Genomic DNA, 19,190 nt, shown 5'->3' with positions numbered 1-19,190 from the left:
GCTCGGGCTCCCACTTTTTTGTGCGTGTTTTGCATAATACATTGTAGGAATATAGGGTCCAACCACCCCCTTTTTTTAAACTGATGAAACTCGGAAGTGGCACCAGAAACATAACTGCCCCCTCCCGGGCCAGTTTTTAAATCGCAGCCCAGATGCTAATGCCAGTGTATATGTCTCTTTATTTGTTGCGATATTTATGTAGTCCTGTTTGCACGAGTGAGTTGGGAGTAAGTAATCAAAAGATCGACATTTTTCTTCTGATATTGTTATAAACCCAGTTTGGTGTTTGACGTATAGGTTCAAAGAGAAGGACCTCCAAACCTGGCCGGCCTCCAAATACAGACAGTAGACAGAAGAACCTAGATACAGGCGTGTGTGCGGTGTTGTGTCGTTCATAATCCGAAGTCGGCTTCTACTGGATCTGCCTACCTATCACATTAATGCTGCCAAGGGTATTTCTTGAGTCTTTCACTGAGCCCAAAGAACCACATTACCACAATCCGGACAAGACAACATACATGTAGTTCATTTATTGCACCCTATGCATTCTTGACGTCATGACGACACTGTACCCCATAGAGAACGTAATCAAATGGGCCGCTTCGTTTAGGGGTCGAGTTATTTTGTGGTCGCATTAATCGGAGCCCTAATACTAGTATTTCCTACTGCTTGTGACGCAATAAACAGACAAAGAATGAAAACAGCTGACAGCTAGTCAAGAGTGGTGACAGATTTCGACATGAGACAGGGTCATCATCAGTGGACGGACCACCGAGTGAACCTCTACTAAGGCTCTAGTGGTAGCTCTCTCGCAAGAATCGCGACACGCGTGTAATTTGTGGCTCTGAACAAAAGAAATTTAGAGATCAACGGAGTCTGCTCACTTCCTCCAAAGTCTAGGTGGAAGGAAAATGAAGGATCACAGAATTTCGTGAGGAAACGAGACGCAATAAAAGCTGGAAGTGAAGGGGACACTGAAAACGGATGCGACCGACGATTACGCACGGTATACAGCATTACAAGTCTGGGCAAAATCCATAGTCTGTTTTTGGTAATTTCTGCAAGATTGCACCCCACGATCGGCCTGCTGGTTTGGCCGGATAGTCGCCGGAAAGTGTTCTGTGCAGTTCTCGCGGGGTTTTGAGCCGCTGCCACTGGCTGGCCGGGGATACTGCGGGTTTCAACTCTTTCAAAGACAAAATTTCATCTCTAGCATTTAGCAAGTTCTCCCAGGTAAAAATCACACGGTCTTTGTCTAGTGTATGTCTAGTTCTTGTTGCTTCTCCTTTTTCTCTTTCATCACTGCCTCTTGCTCTGTCTTCCTCCTCTCTGATATCTTTCTGCGCCCATAAATGAATGATACGAAACTGCGAAAGTCACAATTAATCCTCTATTGAGTACTAGTATTGTAGTATTGATCTCCCCGCCCCGCAATTCTCTTTCTCCTTTTCTCCAAACAAATCCAATCTTCTTTCTCCTTCCTTCCGTCCTTCCCCTCCTCATTCCTCCCCCTCCTTCACCCTCTTTATCCCCTCCACCCCCTCTTGTTTCTCACTTAATCTTTAGCTCAGACAGCTCGACAGCTCTCTGCAATTTTATATTTTATAAGGCAAGCACTGTACTCTGATTACTAAGTACTCATGTAGTGTCTAGCCCTCAAGATCATCTAACTGCGACCAGTCTGAATGCTTCACGTTTGGGCCGTAGCCTATAATGTGTGAAGGAGCGTCCCAGGGGTATTCTTGATCTAGATCTATGTGGTATATTCTAGCCGGGGACAGCCGGGTTCATGTTTATTGACAAATAACTGTTCAACCTTCTTCCTCTTCGAAATACATTGTACTCCTCAACGTTCCATCTCTGGAACCCCAGTCTGGAACCAAATGAGGAGGAAGAGGGAGTGCGCAATATAAATATTGCTCTATACTGTTCACGGGAAAAGTTGGTTGCATGTAGTTTAAAAGTGTCGTTGTTGACTATGCTCTGGATGTCGGGTGGGAGTGAGTTCCAGTCCTTGTATTTTTGATGGTATAGATCTATGTGGAATATATTAGTAGTGTTTGAAACAGTTTGTATTGAGTGAAACCTTTAAAGGGATCATACAGTTTTGGTTGAGACCTAATTTGGGGTTTTTAACATTTTTTTTGTGAAATAATGAGAAACCTCTTATGAAATATGGGAGAGAATGTAATTCTGTGAGGAATTCAACGTTTATTTGATGAAAATTGGTTTTGAAATGGCTGAGATATCCAAAAAAAGCAATTCTAATAAAGTGTGGGACCCACACTTTATTACGAATGCTTTGTTTTACTTTGTTTTTGGATGTTTTAGTCATTCCAAACCCAATTTTCATCAAATAAACTTTGAATTCCTCTTAAAATGGTATGCTTTGTATCATATCATAAGTATTTTCTTGTTATCTCACAAAAAGTTCAAAGCCCAATTCTCATCTCCACCAATACTGTACTATCCCTTTAATAATAATACTTACTCTATAGTGTATAAAGACAAGTCTTGGAAAATTTTGCCTTCTGAAAGCTCACATGTTGCTGCATGATCAACAGCACCATCAGTATCTGATGCTGATGTAATTGTAAGCCTACTACTGTAAATGCAATAAATTTCTCTGCGTATTTTGAAAGGGTTAGCAATTGGGGCAGCACAAATTCAAGAACCCGTGAATATGTTTTTGAGCTGCTCGGTGTGAAAAATGAATCATGTGAAAATATTGACGTTTACAGTAAATTAGGAGCAGGGCCCCTCCAGCTGATCTATTGCTGGTACCATACTTTCTGAATTGTTCAATATCAGATTTTTTGAGTAGTTGCACTTCGTGAATCTCATATGGTGGGTTTGACATTTTCAGACAACGACTAGTAGAAGCAGACCTTTCACTTTATTGACTGTGGGAACAGCAATTATAGACTAAGCCCTCTAGAGAGAAATTAGCATTATGATTATTATTACTTCCGCCAAGGAAGGAGGAGGTTAAGTGATCATTGGTGTTGGTTTGTCTGTTTGCAAAATAATTAAAAAAATTGTGAACGGATTTGAATGAAACTTGCAGGAGAAGTCGATAATGAAAGAACGAACAGATGTTTAAATTGTGGTAGTGATCTAACAATTCTTATGGATATTTTGAAGGATTTTTTATCTTTTGGCATATTTTAGGTAAATGTACCTGGGACTTCTAGCTGCACGCACTGCACTGGAAGTTTAATGTGCACTAAAACGCGTGCTCTGCAAGGCGCCGTGCAGCTGGAAGCTGATGACGTAAACAAAAGGCTTCTATATCGGGAAATTGTGTGCGTATATGGGTGGAAATGAGTTGGTGGAGGTCTGCGCTCTCTGAGTGCTTCTCTAGTTTGAATTGCACTCTACTAGTGACTACATGGTAGAGTACTTGTAGTTGATACTGTCTGTTATCGATGGTGCTACATGATGCTCTAATCTTGGATATGAATTATGTGCTTTCATTTGATTAAATGTATGCACATGAATAGTGTACTACTCAGGCAGGTACTACTGGCAAAGAAGTCTAAGTATGCTACAGCTGCAGTTCAACAGATAAAGACTTTGATGTAAAAGAGTTCCAGAGATGCTGGCCCTAACTGGAAAACTGTGAAGGGGTCCCATAACAGAAGGAACAGTTTCTTTTTTTTTTTTTAATTTCCAAATGATTAGATTCTAAGTGACATATCTTATGAAATTATTTGTGGACCAACTGTACATGTACATTGCATTTTAATCATGCCATGATTTTTCCAAGTTCACTAAGTCTGACATATTGAGTGTGAGACTTTAAATACACTCATTTTACATTGCTTAGATAATTCTGCTTATATCTTGAAATATCTCATGTTTGAGAGGGGAAAAATATTTGTCATGATAAATACCAGCTGCCAGTGCTTGATCTTTTTTAAAAAGAGTAGAAGGAGTACAACGTATTGATTTTATGTGAAATATCTAAATCCATCTTTTTAACAAATAAATCTGCATATTTTGTACAATATTGTCAGAGCTGATTCTTGTTCACCTTTTCTGTGAAAAATGAACTTCGAAGCTCGTTACATGTACAGCGTATGTTTTCATTTAAAACTTCTCCCAAGTACAGTACAACTGTGTAGTTGTGTGTCTTGCAATATCTCATCTTTATGAGAATATTTGTTCTTACAATATTACATGCAATATTTTGAATACATACATAAAGTCATTACAATGTACCATCCAAGATTTTCTGATTATCCCCAAAGCACATACAAGTGCACAAATGAGGAATCTACACATGTAGGCTTATAAATACAGAACAATAATCAAATTAAAAGGTAGGATTTTCATGAAACAAAATGATGTGTCGTGATGTCTTCAATACATGCTGTTGAGATACACATACCCATCCATAGTCTCATAAATGCATATTCTAACAAAGAATGGTAGAAGAAAATATTAATATTAACTTATAATCTAAATGCTTCACTGAAATTTATCTTCATGTATTCATTTCAAAATGTCAAGGTAGCATGTAATATTATTTGAAAGTATAGTTTGAATTATAAATGGCTAAATCAGACCAATGCTGTATCAGGTATACTCATACTGAAATCCATTAAGTTAACATCGAGTTCACAGATTTGATCTGAGACTAATAGAGACGGCAATGTTGCTGTTGCACGTTGCATGCTACACTGACAAAAATAGACTGGGGTGACCTGTGAATGAACTGTGTCCCAGTGAATACAGTATCACAAAATGATACCGGTACACTGCACTTGCAGTGTACATGTTCGTGTATTGTAGCTCAAGCCCTTCTCAGCACCCTAGCAGCACTGTGTTGTACATGCTGCTTTTTGATGCAATATTTCTCCAGCATGTGGTTCACTTCCTGTCCACATGCTAAGATCATTTCTTGAGCACTTCCATAAGATGTTTGAGTGCAGCTCGTAGAACTGTATGACTGAGAGTAATGAACTGCATACAGTCCAGTTCAAATCTGAAGTCCCTATTGAAATGAGGGTAATGCTTGACTGAAATTATCTCCTTGAAGGAATGCAAGAAATAATGATTGGATGGGAGAAAAAATGAAATAAAGAATGTACATGTAGTGGTACAATGTACTTGAGAGATCAAAGGGAATTGTGACCAAACCTAATATGAATAATGTAATTCTTTGTAAATACAATATATGATTTTTTAATAATTATGTATTTTTCTAATATATTTTATATCTCATTCATTGCTTGATAAGAGATGTTTGCAATTCAGATCCACATTAACTTCTACATGTACATGTACTACAGTACTTGTAGTCCTGAGAACTACGTGTTACAACAGGATACCAACTTTGCCATAAATTTGAACTTGAAATTGAACTTTAACTTGCTTACCCTACAGGATGTAAATTAAAGTGGGGTGTACAATTGCAACCCTGATGCTGAGTTTGTACATTGACATGCCTTCATGAAATTATTACAGGTATGTTAAGCATCTGGTTTAAATGAACATGGGAACATGTTTTTTTTTTGTCTTTTCCCAAGAAAAGATTTTCACATTATCTATCTTAGAATTGACAATATCAAAAAAGGACTTGTGTTCTACTCACTTTAGCTCAGTGATAAAGATAAGATTTGTTAAAGACTATTTTGACAATCTCCATCTACTCTAGCCAGCATCAACATGGAGTGAAAACTTCACTTTATAAGTTATACACTGTACAATGTACTTTCAAGAGATTAATGATTATATGTACATCTCCAGCCACTATTAAAGATTCAAGTACATGTATCTAGCCAACACATTTTGTTATGTATTTTTATGTAATATAACATTCAACCAAGTGGTCTCATATTGTATGTCTGTGGGATATTGATTCCAATTAATTAAAACACACAGCTGTGGCCACTGTTTGTTAAGCAGTGTCTAGAACATGTAAACTTGATTAAATGTAGGCCCTATTTGATTGCAGTGTGGTCTTACAGACTTATCAGATTGTACTTTTTCTGTAGTGTAGGAATTATTTTTAGAGTTGTGGTATTAACAAATTTTGTGATAATTCATGAACTATTCTATACAGGTCTTTTCTTTGCTGTTTGGAGCCACCTATCAAAGATACCCAAACAGAGTCAAGTTTTGCTGTGCAAACAGTATCTTTCTGTCTCACACACACACACAGACACACAGACACACAGACACACACAAAATGTATTTATCTAGATCTTATTGCATTATTTTAAACATGATACAAATTCATATCAAGAAACATCACACAATAACTGATTTATGTTGCATACTTGCTTATATTTCAGTTGAACTTTGTATAAATTAAAGACAATATTTATGTAACTGCTCTTGTGCCTGTACAAATAAAATACTGAGAGTTGTCTATTTCCTATATAGCATATTGCAATTACTGCAATAAACCATAAGGCTCTTGTCTAAATAATGAAAAGTAACTGGCAGTTGTGGCCTAGATGTAAATATTCATCTCCATAAATTTTCATCCTGTAAATTACAGTTGACAGTCATCAGACCAGAAAATGGATAATTTGGAGAGGGGCAGTGCCGCTATAGACTGGTGTGAAAACAACTACGCCATATATCCTGGGATAGCTGAGTTTTACAATACGGTAAGTGATGCTTTGGATCTTTTTCTTTGTTGGAAAACCTCTGTGGCAACTTTTCCCAGGCTAATGCAGTGGAGCGTGTTCTTATTTTCATGCGGCAGTGATCAGATTTTCACCTGTCAGTTTGTTTTTGTCTGTCCTTTGGTAAGTTTGATAATGTTCTATTAAAAGCCCAAGAGAAACGGTATCTATTTAATGTACAACTAAATCATATAATTTTGTGGACTATTCGTAAACCAGGGTAGGCCCTATACATTGTATGTATGCATCTTTAGCAGATTTTCAAAATACTGTTCATATTCAGTAAGTTATGTAAAATATTAGCTTGTGTTGTACGCTGTATTAAATATCTTTTGCTCTGTGTTCCTTGTTTTCTCTTTTCTGACTTGCTGTACCACTCCTACCAGTGAAAAAAGTGCCCTTTTAGCTTTATTGACGGAGGCAGATTTTGCATTATCAGTTTTTTAAAGCATACATGTATACTGACTGTGAGAGCAAGAGGCTACACAGTGTAAAATGTTACAGTCATTGGTCCAATCTGTGAAAGTGGCACTGTAGCTTTGTTTTGCACACGCAGTAAATCATTTTACATTTCTATACTGGTCTAAATACAAATATGTTTTTATTCGTCTGTGTTTATTATTATTTTTGCAGGGGTGGTGGGGGGGGGGGAGGATCGTGTTTCTAAGGAAATGTAGGCATCTCTTAGCCTCTTGTATATTAGTGTACAAATGTATGCTTATGAATGCCATTTTTTGAAGATTTGCTAAAACTCCACACCATCCTGAAATAATTATGATGCATACCTCATGAAGGTGCTTGATGAATTAGTTTTCCAATTAAAGATAACAATAAAACAGTTGACATTTCTGACAGGCCCAATATAATTATTCATTTTCGACTACTGAATTGAAATATATTTACTGTATAAACAAACCTAGAACATAGCTTTCCCTGGAAAAAAAGCCAGTTGAGGGTGAGTGAGAAACCAATGACTGAGTATTGATCTTTACATGCTGTGATGATAAATCGTCACCCCTGTGCCGCCTGTATGGCTACATATCAAAATACAAACATATGGTGAGAATTATATCTCCGAGGGAATTGATTTTTGTGATACAGAAGGAGTAATATTTGTAATGTAAGGAGAGCAAGTACGAATACACATGTAGGCCCTATGTATAGAATGACACAAATGTTGATAAATCTTTGAAAATGAATAAAGCTGAAAGCTACTGCAATCTGTTCTCAAACCCCTGTATGATATCCCTTCTTAGTCAAATTTGAACGATTGGTGTGATATAATTGCGCAGTGCTGCTGTAGACTACAAGGCCGTGTTTATGCTTCCCCTTTTCAGGCCAGAATCAGCGTTTTGAAAGGTTATAAGTGCAAAATGCCGTTGCGTTCATGCTCACTTCGACAGAAACGCTGATTCAAAACGCCAATCCAAAATGCACAAAAAGATGCGTTTACGATCGGCGTTTCTGACTAATCACGTTTGATGCGGAAGCATAAACGCAACAGCGTTTCTAAACGCGTTTAGAGTGACGTCATGTAAACGCCTTTCCGGTTCACGTGAAAAAGCACGCGCCCGGCCAGCCAGCTACCCTGGCCTGTGTAGTTTTCCCATGTACTGGGCATACGCATTTCTTTCCCAGCTGCTCTCCCAGGCCAGGCCACCGATCGCAGCACGCCCCCCAATTTGACCTGCCTCTGCTGAGGTCAGCGAAGCAATCGCAAACGCTCTTTCCAAGGCTCGAAGAAAGTGAGCATAAACAGTGCTCCCATGAACGGCGTTTTGAATCAGCGTTATGAATCAGCGTTTTAAAACGCTGCTTCTTCCTTCGCAAATTGAGCATAAACACACCCTAATGTAGATTAGGGAGGCAGACGCAACTCCTAGAATAGATCCAATCACTTACAGTACTTATGATGTCTTAATAGTTCAATATAAATTTCTTCATAAGTGTTTCCTCACGTACAAAAGTCTGTCGCAGATAAAGCTACCCATACTTGCTATGTAGAAAACAAAAGCAATGTTTGTATAAATATGATTAACGGTCTGGAAACAAGAAATCTGCCGTTATTCGTGAGGCCTAGGAAATCATTAATAACAGTCTCACATAATACAGTATGTGGTGTATACCCGGGGTACATACATCATGTAATGATAGTAATAATAATAATTTATAATAATAATTATAGTAATAATGATAATAATAATAATAATAATAATAATAATAATAATAATAATAATAATAATAATAATAATAATAATAATAATAATAATAAATAATCAGTAAATAAAATGGCTGGCAGATGTATGTATTTAGAGTGTTTGAATTCTTTTACCCTCAGAGTTTTACCCCGGAGGCTCTTATGAGAAACCACCACTGACAGTAAACTTTCATTGTATACAAGTGTTGGGGTTTTCCCCCTTTTCCATGGATACTATGTATGTGTGAAGGAATTTACTTCTTCATACAGTGTAAATGATTATGGAGTGTATTTTTGTCCTTAAACGTACTGTATCATGCCCACATGTGAAAATGTTGCTTGTTTGCATTGAAGTGCAATGCATAATGTTTAAACTAAAGGAAGGGTGCTACACATGCAATATTAATCAATTGACCCCCATGAGATGGTCATGTGATGCACGAGATATGGATGTCACATGAACAGTTAAAGTAAAATCATGGGTATAACTTTTTACATGTTTGTCAAATCCTGCTTAAATCTTTACTCAGGCATCCCATGTTTGCTTGAGTTTGATCAACTCATAGATTCAGAGCTCTGGCTCTACATAAGGCCTACTGAATGCTTTTGGCGAAGAATGTGTGAATGGACTTTTATCCCATATCAACCCAGATATGGGATATCCTATAGTTTGCACAACCCCCGCAGAGGCCACATGGGATAGCCTGTAGTGTAGGTGAAAAAGCAGCGATGCAGCTGTTCAACTTTGTTGAATGCTGTAATCACTGAATATAGATCTTTGATGACAGTGATTCATGATACAATATTGAACATGTACAGACATTTTTCTCCTTTATTTAATGATACCGTACATAACTTGCCTGTGTTTCATCATTTCTTTGTCAATAGGGAGTACTAGTCATTTTGAAAACTGTTGGTTTGTATTCGCTCACATGGAAAGGTGGATGGTAACCTGAGGTATTTGTGCATGGCTCTCGCGCTGGCCTGAATTGGGTTAACGGGTTCTTGCTCTCCATTGCTAATCTTCTCTCACTCAAACCATCTTGCATCCATTTCCGCATCACAGATCAGCAATGTGCTCTTCTTCGTCATTCCGCCCCTCCTGCTGTACCTTTTCCGCCAGTACGCCCTCTGGTTCAACTGGCACATCAACATCATGTGGATCCTGCTCATGGTTGTGGGCACCTTCTCTTGTTACTTCCATGCCACCCTCAGCATGTTTGGCCAGCTGCTGGACGAAGTGGCCATTATCTGGGTCGTCCTCTGTGGGGTGGCCCTCTGGTACCCCCGCAGGTACTACCCTGCCAACATCAGAGGCAGCAGGTATGACATTCTCTTCCCCTTTGTTCTTGCAACTGATTGACAAACTGCCCTATAAAGCACTGAATTGATCAGTGTTTTAGTAGTAGCCATAATAAAAGAAATCATGGGTGTACGTACTCAAGCAGGATTCGATCCTATGACCTCCTGATCTCCGAACAGGCATCATCTCCACTAGACCACAAAGCTTCCGCCCGACAGCAAGTGTTGGTTCTAATCCTTACATGTATAGCATGCAGCGGGTACTGTGTAATTATTCAAATTCATGAAATTCTTCTGTCGAGATGTTTTCATACAACTGATTGACAAATTGCCCTACATCAACATATATTAATTTTTCTTGTAAATTTTTCTTGTTGTTTATTAGAACAGGGTTTTCTTTGTTGGCATGAAATAATCACTGAATGTGATAGACTTGTAGCGATGTATGGATCTGTTGAATTTATCCTTTGATGGTTTTCTTTGTTGGCATAAAATAATCACTTTGAATATGACAGGCAGGTAGCGATGTATGGATCTGTTGAATTTACATCCTTTGGTGTGAATTTGTTTTCATGCGATTGTCTGTGGGGGCCAGTAAATCACGCTTGCAGACATGATTACAATGCAGACATGCGTGTTGATATGGTACTGTTTGTCCTTGAAAGTAACAGAATTTATACAGTTGTACGTCTGTAAAATGATACATTTCATTGTTATGTTTTTTTTTCCTTCTTTATATCATTCAATGGAACACTTCTTGAATATGTACATGAAGCTTCACCCGATAAACTAGTATTAAAGACGCCATAGGATTGTTTCTTTTTTTTAATAGTCTTGATTTGTGAAAGTTCTACAAGCTCCCTGGGTCATAGCGTGGAGTTGAGATCCCTCGGGTCTAGTTTCGAATGTATCGTAAAAGTAGGCTTGTAACTGTGGTCCCTTTTCTTCTGTTCTCCTTTGTGTTGTAGGAAGAAGTTCAAGATGATAATGCTGCTATTCACCATTGCCAGCACCGGTCTGGCCCTCATAAGACCTGCTGTCAACTCCTTTGTCATGATGGCCTTCATCGGTCCTTGTATTGTAGTCCTGGTCTTGGAACTTAGAAGGTATGACTGTCCTACAAAAGAACTAAGTGAGGAGAAGGGAGAGTCACTGCACTGACTTAAAGCGGATGGCTAGTAACCGAACAGTGAGAATCAGTGGGAATGATAGGGGATGATTGTTCCAATCCTTGTGGGATTCATTTAAGAGTACATTATATATCTACTGTTGTGTGAAAATTATTTGCTTCAGAATGATCTTATATTTAAGTAATGTGCTGATTAATGTCCCGTCACTGACCAGGCACGCTAACCTGGAAACATTAAACTACACATTACTTGAATATGAGACCATTCTGAAGCAAATAATTTTCACACAACAGTAGATATATAATGTACTCTTAAATGAATCCCACAAGGATTGGAACAATCACCCTCCAGCATTCTCACTGATTCCCACTGATCAGTTACTAGCCATCCCCTTTAATATTAGTTTATTATGCCACTAAATAAACAATGTTTGTACAGTATATCGAGCAGAGTTTAATGTGATTTTTTTTTTCTCAGCAGATTAATGATTTCTTGTGTATGTTCTAAAAGGTGTTTATTGAAACCCTTTTATAATTATGAGAAGGTGTGATAGGGAATTTAAATAAAATAAGTTTGTCTTAAGATCACCAGGATGTATTATCTTTATGCAAGAAGACATGAACCCCTGCTACTGTTTGATATGTTTATAAGTATCGAAACTGTTAACCGGGTTAATTCAATGGTTTTTGAAGTTGATTGGATTTGCTTTATGGTTTATTACAACAGTGGTGGATCGGGGGGGGGGGGGGGGGGGGGGGGGCGGAGGGAGCGCACCGGGCGTGCGCTTCCCTTTTATTTTTTGTTAAAACAAAAGAAATGGAAAAAAAAATGGGGGCGCGTGCTCTCCCCCCTTAATTTTGTAAAGGTGCACCCTCTAAACGGAATTCTTGGATCCGCCCCCTGATTACAACATCATAATAGATCTAGGATACATAGATCTGATGGTGTGATATTTTGACCCAACTGCTGAATATCTGTAACAATGTGTAGGACATCCCCACTGTGCTTTGCAAATTGGAACCACCTTTGCTGTACCACTTGTCAAACTAGAAATTTAATTTGAAACTGTTTAGATATAAATAGTTTTGGCCCCATAGCCATATGACATTATGACCAAAGATTTTTGTCATTAATATGGATACCTGATGTACTATTAAATACTGCTCCTTGGAATGAGCAATTATGCACAAACTAGATTAGGCAACAAGAAGTTAAATGAAAGCCTGCAACAAAGTTATAAGTACTCGTGATAAAGTAATGTGAGTATGATTTGCTATTGAGGTTGAGAAAGACATATTTCTATACACGCAATATTTTCCTCTAAATCTTTAAGAGGACTTCTTACCAAAGTCATGCTGGACCTCCTGATTCATTTTATGACTTCACATGATTTTGAAGAAAGCACACATTGTACAGTACTTTGTTGTGTTTTATTTGTTTTTTGTATATCTTTACAAAAACTTAAGCATCAGATAAATAGACAGTGCATTTAATAGTAGCCCCAACCAGTTCTTATGCGAAAAAGAGAAGTGAAAAAGCCAGTTGAAGGATTAGGTCTGGTGGGAGGTTAAGGGTGGGTCTTATAGTGACTCTCCTCCCATGGACATTACCTGTGAATGGCCCCTACCCTCATATTTGGCTGCACAGCGTGAGAGCCAGCATTTTGTTCCAGTTTGGTCACTTGACCATGTCAGTTGTCAGTTCTGACAGTGAAATTGAAGACTTCCTGAATTTTAGCTTTAAGTGCAGTAGTAGATAAAGTACCCATTACATGTGTTGTGAGAGGTCCAGTGAAAATTGAACTTACTGGTATTTCCCGATCGGTCAAAGGAAAGTATAAATGCATTATCATACAAGATGTAGAAGCCTATTTGCTATGTATTTTTATGCCACATGTAGAATAACAGGTACATTGTATGTAGGCAACATTCACCAATAGTCCCTCTTTCTGATTTCACATTTTTATTATCAGGAGCATTACATATCAGGAGGATTAAAATAAAAAACCAGCTGTGAATGTACGTTAGTAATGAGAGAATAGTTTCATTAAAAGCTTTCAAACATATAGTAAGAGTGCACATATTTTTCATCTGCTGATCAGTCGAGTGTTGCTTTGTTTTGTTTTGGCTTTAAAACAGAACGGAGTGTCCACGTGTCGCCAAGCTGGGGCGGACGTGCGCCGTGCTGTGGATCGTGTCGGTCGGCTGCTGGCTCAGCGACCGCTTCCTGTGCGACTTCTGGCAGCGGATGTCGATGCCGTACCTGCACTGCGCCTGGCACATCATGGTCTTCATCTCTGCCTACACAGCCTGCGTGCTCTTTGCCTACTTCGACGCCATGAACGAGTGCCCCGAGATGGGGCCCGTCCTGCGCTACTGGCCCAAGGACTCGTGGGTGAATGCAGGCATTCCCTACGTCACCCTTCGCTGCGCGGGAAGCAAGCCGGCTGGTGACTAAGCAACCTCGCGACAAAAATGCCAAAATGGAATGCTGCAGGCAAAGGCTGATCAAGAAGGACAGGAGACCCATTTCGAAGTATACAGAAAAAAAATGAGAATGTATAATTTGCTGTGCAACAGTAATTTGATGTAGAGGTCAAAATCCCATCCCTTGTGAAGTGATTGATCAACGAAAGAAATAATCACTTGGCAAACACTGTCAGCATATTTACAATGCCCGATCAAAGAGTACTTGCATCGTGATGTTTGCTTTAGCATAATAGCGCCAGTGCAGTCTTCCTTGCTATTTTGATACTTCAGCAGAATGTCTTTGAATTGCGTGCACACACAGCTCTGACTGTGTGTAAATAGTTGATGAAGAACCGTAACAAGCATTGTTTCTCAGAAAATAAATGCTTCTGTTTACACACTTGTGGATTCAATCACGTAGTGTCGCATCACATAATTGAATGGTGATTACCCGTATGTGTGATCTTGGTATTTGATTTGCATTTTTCACTTGTAAAAGGCCAGTTAAATAGTGTATTCAACTTTATGAATATCTTTTCTCTTAGGACCTGATAGCAATCTATTCCATCCACTCATTCATAATCATACTCAATGCATATCAAGAATTGAAATTCACTTGACAATTTTAGTTCCTGCTGTGTCAGGCTAACCTCAAGCAAGCCTCTGGCAAACTTATCAGGAAAAGTTTTTGTTACAAAGGTATGCATGAAATATGTAGACGTCATGGACTGCTCTTTTGTAATCATGTTACGAACTTGCACAGAAACAAACAAAAAGCTACTGAGGTACTATCAATTTGATAACTGACATCTCAATACTGTATACGTTGTTATTTTCGCGGGTGAGGAGGTCATAGACATTTTCGCGAGATGTTGTTTTCGGGAACTGACGCCGACGCTAACGTAAATGCGCTATTACCCTAGTGCATGGAGATATATTTCGCGTGTTGTTAAATTCGCGATCCAACTGAGATTCGCGAAATTCGCGAAAATAACAGCTTATACAGTATATGTATTGTACGTAGTATGCTGGCTGACCAAACAGAGCGTATCATCTATCTTTACTTAAAAACTTGTTCGGTTTTAAAGGGTGTATTTGTTTGAAGCAAGCTATCGTTCATGGTTGAACATTCCTCTCTGTATGAAGAACACCTGTCCTGTGTAAATACAAGAATGTAGTGTAAGTCAGTACTATGCAATTATTAGTGTGTCATTTGGCACGATTGAAGTATGACACTGTCAATTCAAGGAAACTTCACTGTGTGTCAAAGTTCAACTGAAAATCATGGTTCCAACCAGCAGAAGAGCAAAACTTCGATTGAATTGGGGAAAAAAGCAAACAACAAAGTTGTGGCTTCTTGAAGTCTTTAAAAAAAAAAAAAAAATCCGTAAAGAGTGGTATTTAGAGTCACAATTGCAGACACAAATATGCCAAGGGAATGATGTTCTTGCCATATATCTCTCTGACTTTGTCATAAAAAGAAAAGTTTATAAATCATTGTTTTTTGTTAATTATTCAGTAGCTCACACCCTTTCCCTTTACAAATCATCATTGCTATTAGAATTAGAATTGTAACAATTGTAGAACAATTAAAAATATGATGTGAAGGACCCATGTAACTTCTTGCATTCGCACTGATGAAGAAATTTAGTAAAGTTTGTGTCCAAATGAATGGGATAGAAATATGCTTGGAATTTTTGGTGAAATTTTGAAAAATGGATACCTTTGTTACTCTTTTGCCCAAGTTCAATCTTTAAGAATCTTGAAAAATTGACACCATTGCCACCCTTTTTCCCCCAAGTTCAATGAAGTTTCACTCTTCTTGTTTAATCATATTTATTTTTTATTTTTTGGTTTGTGTGTGTTTTTCAGTTGTCATTATCACAGAGGCGAGTTTCCCTGTAAGTTTCCATATTTGATATACCTCTCTAGCACCATCACAATCAAGTATTACTCAATTCAATCATCTCAGAAGTTTTTGATATTATGTAAAGTCCTTTAATCCACACCTCTTCAGTTTCCCTTAGTCACCTCTACTCTGCAGCACAAATTGAAGTCATGCCATAATATGTCAGTGTGTAAAATATCAGTCTCTATTTTTCGCCTGTGTTATGCATCTCTTCCATTAGTCATTTCCATTTATAGTGTTTAATGGATGATGTGCTAGAATATATGTGTACTGGTATCAGATAATATTTTCAATCTCTTGCCCACATAGTCATGAAAAGGAAGAATAATGTAGAACTCGATAGATGTCCCTTCATGTTCATCTTGAGGGCTTATCTGATTTTTACACGAGTGCAATATGCATGCAGTCTTATACAGAAATACAGATATTGATCACAAGTGATGTTTAAAAAGCTATTCAGGCATTTTTTTTTTCTTTTCTTTTTTTTTTTTTTGGGGGGGGGATGGGGCAATGTTGGCAACATGTGGCCAAAGGAGGAAGTTCAAAGCAGTTCTGACCATAATCATGTGGTGGTTGAAGCTTGCATCACTGCTGCTTCAACATCCTGTTTGACAGTGCAGTCTGTATTCCGTTTACCGATTAAAGATTGGCATTAATTTTCTTGGTATTCGATTATCTGCTAGCAGTAAAACTCAGGTTAGTGTCTGCTAATTTTTTTTTTTTTTCATTTGCATATATTTATGTCTTCTGTAATATAATTTGAATTTAAACAAATACCCCTGCTTCTGACTTTATAAGGTAACCCTTCCAGTAATTTTCAAATCTAAATTCTGTATATTCTATTCTCAGTTTTTACCTTATGATATTGCTGTCCATAATGATCTTGCCATATTGTGATAAAATGAAAACTTGGAAAGCAACAAATAAACAGTATTGGTATGTGGAAGAGATACAAAATGGAAAGGCATGTCTGTTTTGAAGTTCATTTTTCTTGCCGCAATCAGTAGGAGTAGTAAATGCTGCATGTCGAGTGCAGTGCATTTGTGCAAAACTAGATGTGCAATGCATGCAAACGCCAAGACATGTTTTGTGGTGATGTGCAAAATACATTATATACAAACTGTATTTTGTGTCATACACACGTGATTGTGATTTTAAAGAGAGGGGTTGGAGTGATGCCACAAGGCAAGATGTGTATAAAGAAGACGGCAATTAATTTATACTCACATGGCACATTTGCACGTGGTTACTGTTTTGTTCAGGTGCAATAAGGACTTTTCGATTGGCATGTCCACAAAGTGGACTGTGACGTGATGATGCCATTTTGAAAAAAACTGTGCATGCTTCATGTTCTCTGGCATGTTCAGTACCAGAATCAAGAATGCTTCCACGAAAGATTTCATGCTTACAAATTGTGTATCTCAATTTTAGGATGAATCATGTCATCGGGTGTAAAAATCTGGCTGGGTTGGAGCGGTGCCACGTTGACGTGACGTTCATATGGTGAACATGCGTCGAAAAAAAAATCAGATTGGGTTTTTAAGTAGGTAGATGTGCCTAGTGGATCCCAGCCACGTGGCATTGCTAGAGAATGAGAACGGTGTGCTTGTCTACACAATCAAAAAGTCCCTGATAACCTCTGTAACAAAACTTCATGGATCAGTTTATAATTACAATAAAAACAATGTAAAAGAAAAAAAAATATTACTATTATTATTATTACCATGCTTGGCAGACTGTGTAGATGTTGTCATGGCACAGTATGTTATGGCAGCTATTGATGTATAATTATTATGTCTAACAAAATGACTCATGGTTAAATGTACCAGTTTGTGGTTTTAGCTGTAAAAACAGCTGTTGGTAAAGCATATTTAGGGTTTGGACATACTTTGTCCTTTACGTTTGTCAGCTATTTTGTTTCGGCCCAGCAAAAGTTTCACATTTAATCAAATGTAGAATCATGTCAGCATAACGAGGAATATGCTCCAGCTGTGCATGTGGCAGCTTTGCCAAGGTGACAGATTCGTACATGTATGCATGCATGTCTCAAGGACATGCTGACAGCTGTGTAGTAGAAGATACTAGTAGTCAAGTATTTAAGATGTACCTGTTCTCAGATCCTGATTGAATGTTGAAGTAGTTATTAAAATGTGGTTATCACCACCTGATATGAAGGTTTTGGTGTTTGCTAACACATCATGATTTATGCTATATCCCAAAAGAGGCTTTCACTAGTCAGGCATTAATTTGCTCACCAATACATCATTTCTGTGGTATATTTTGGACCACTGCAATTTCACACCCTTGCATGTCATTTCTTCTTATAGTTTGAAGGTCTACTCCTTGATAAACCAGGGCCCTGTTTTATCAAAAGATCGATTTTAAATTTCCTTAACACACAGGCTGCAATAGACTGATGATTGAAATCAACTATATAATCAATTATAACTCTTCATAAAACAGGGCCCAGGCCTGCCAACTTTCCCTGTGATTCTGGAAGATCAATGGCAAATTGATTACTGTATACACCGAGCATTTTGCAAGGTTCTTATTTTCGCGAATTTCACTAGTCCGATGCTATTCGCGAAATTAAAAACACGCAAAAATATTGACTCTAATCCAAATGTGCATGTGACGTACGCCTGTACATTTCTCTGTTCAGTTACATGACTCCACGATCGCGAATTTAACCACTCGCGAGATCAACAGGAATTCCTGATTCACGAAAATTTAGACTCGCGAATTATATGGCGTATACAGTATTCTAATGTGTGCTGACAGCACTGTATGATAACCCCCTCCCTGCATTTGGGTATTTAATTTAATAATATCACTGGGTGAGAGACATATTAACTGTGAGTACACTGTATCTCCAAGAATCGCTTATTAGCAGGGAGAAAAAAATGTAAACATGTAATAAAATTGATACATGAATATATATCTCTCCCCCCCCCCCCCCCCAACAAAACCTTTCCAGCTTTTCCAGGTTTCAAAAGGTGGCAGTGACAAAAGCATAGTGCTGTTATTTGACAGTTTATGCAACTAAGATCACAAAACAAGTTTTCATCATGTTCTTTGTATGATATGTATGATTTACATAGGTGAAGTGCAGCTGAAATCAACTGAAAAAAGTTTTATCATTTCAAAGACAACTCTTCCAGCTCAGTTTTGTGTGATGCTAAGTTATTTGTGATCGTTCCATACCTTCATGTACATCCACTGTGAAATTCATGATCTCAGAGTAGCATTGTATCGTCAGATGGCATTTAGTATTTATGATAGTAAACCATGTATTCTGCTACGCACTGTATGTACTAGATGGTGAAGTCTTGTTGCTGTGAGTTTAAAGGTGTATGCACTAATCTTGATATGGCACTATGCCAGTGAAAATTATTTACAAGTTCCAGAAATTGGATGAGTTGTTCTGTTTGTGGTACAGTGGTGATTGATGATTGATAGTAGACTGTAGTAGAGCTATAGCTTTAAGAGGTAGACCTATAGACACTCAAGATATCTTCAAAAGATTTCTGTGTTAGAGTAGAA

The 19,190-nt window shown here is 38.0% G+C and overlaps 1 protein-coding gene across 1 annotated transcript; it reads left to right on the top strand.

The window, feature by feature from the left end:
- The first annotated feature begins 798 nt into the window (after positions 1-798).
- Positions 799-14,920, top strand: LOC139731884 (alkaline ceramidase 2-like). Its single transcript, XM_071642760.1, has 5 exons — positions 799-1,233; positions 6,512-6,623; positions 9,905-10,161; positions 11,109-11,246; positions 13,409-14,920. The coding sequence occupies exons 2-5, from the start codon at positions 6,534-6,536 to the stop codon at positions 13,725-13,727; spliced, it is 804 nt and encodes a 267-aa protein (XP_071498861.1). The 5' UTR covers positions 799-1,233; positions 6,512-6,533; the 3' UTR covers positions 13,728-14,920.
- Positions 14,921-19,190: the final 4,270 nt, after the last annotated feature.

The sequence above is a fragment of the Diadema antillarum genome, unplaced genomic scaffold (assembly GCF_040938485.1).
Source record: "Diadema antillarum isolate AM-2024a unplaced genomic scaffold, OU_Dant_1.0 seq00000386_RagTag, whole genome shotgun sequence".
Lineage (NCBI taxonomy): Eukaryota > Metazoa > Echinodermata > Echinoidea > Diadematoida > Diadematidae > Diadema > Diadema antillarum.
This window is presented reverse-complemented; position numbering and strand designations above follow the sequence as displayed.

What these genes read in the sequence shown, in the direction of transcription:
- LOC139731884 (XM_071642760.1), top strand. Translation starts at nt 6,534, where the DNA reads ATGGATAATTTGGAGAGGGGCAGTGCCGCTATAGACTGGTGTGAAAAC. An exon ending in TAGCTGAGTTTTACAATACG is followed by an intron (nt 6,624 to 9,904) that starts GTAAGTGATGCT and finishes TCCGCATCACAG; the next exon opens with ATCAGCAATGTGCTCTTCTT. An exon ending in GCCAACATCAGAGGCAGCAG is followed by an intron (nt 10,162 to 11,108) that starts GTATGACATTCT and finishes TTTGTGTTGTAG; the next exon opens with GAAGAAGTTCAAGATGATAA.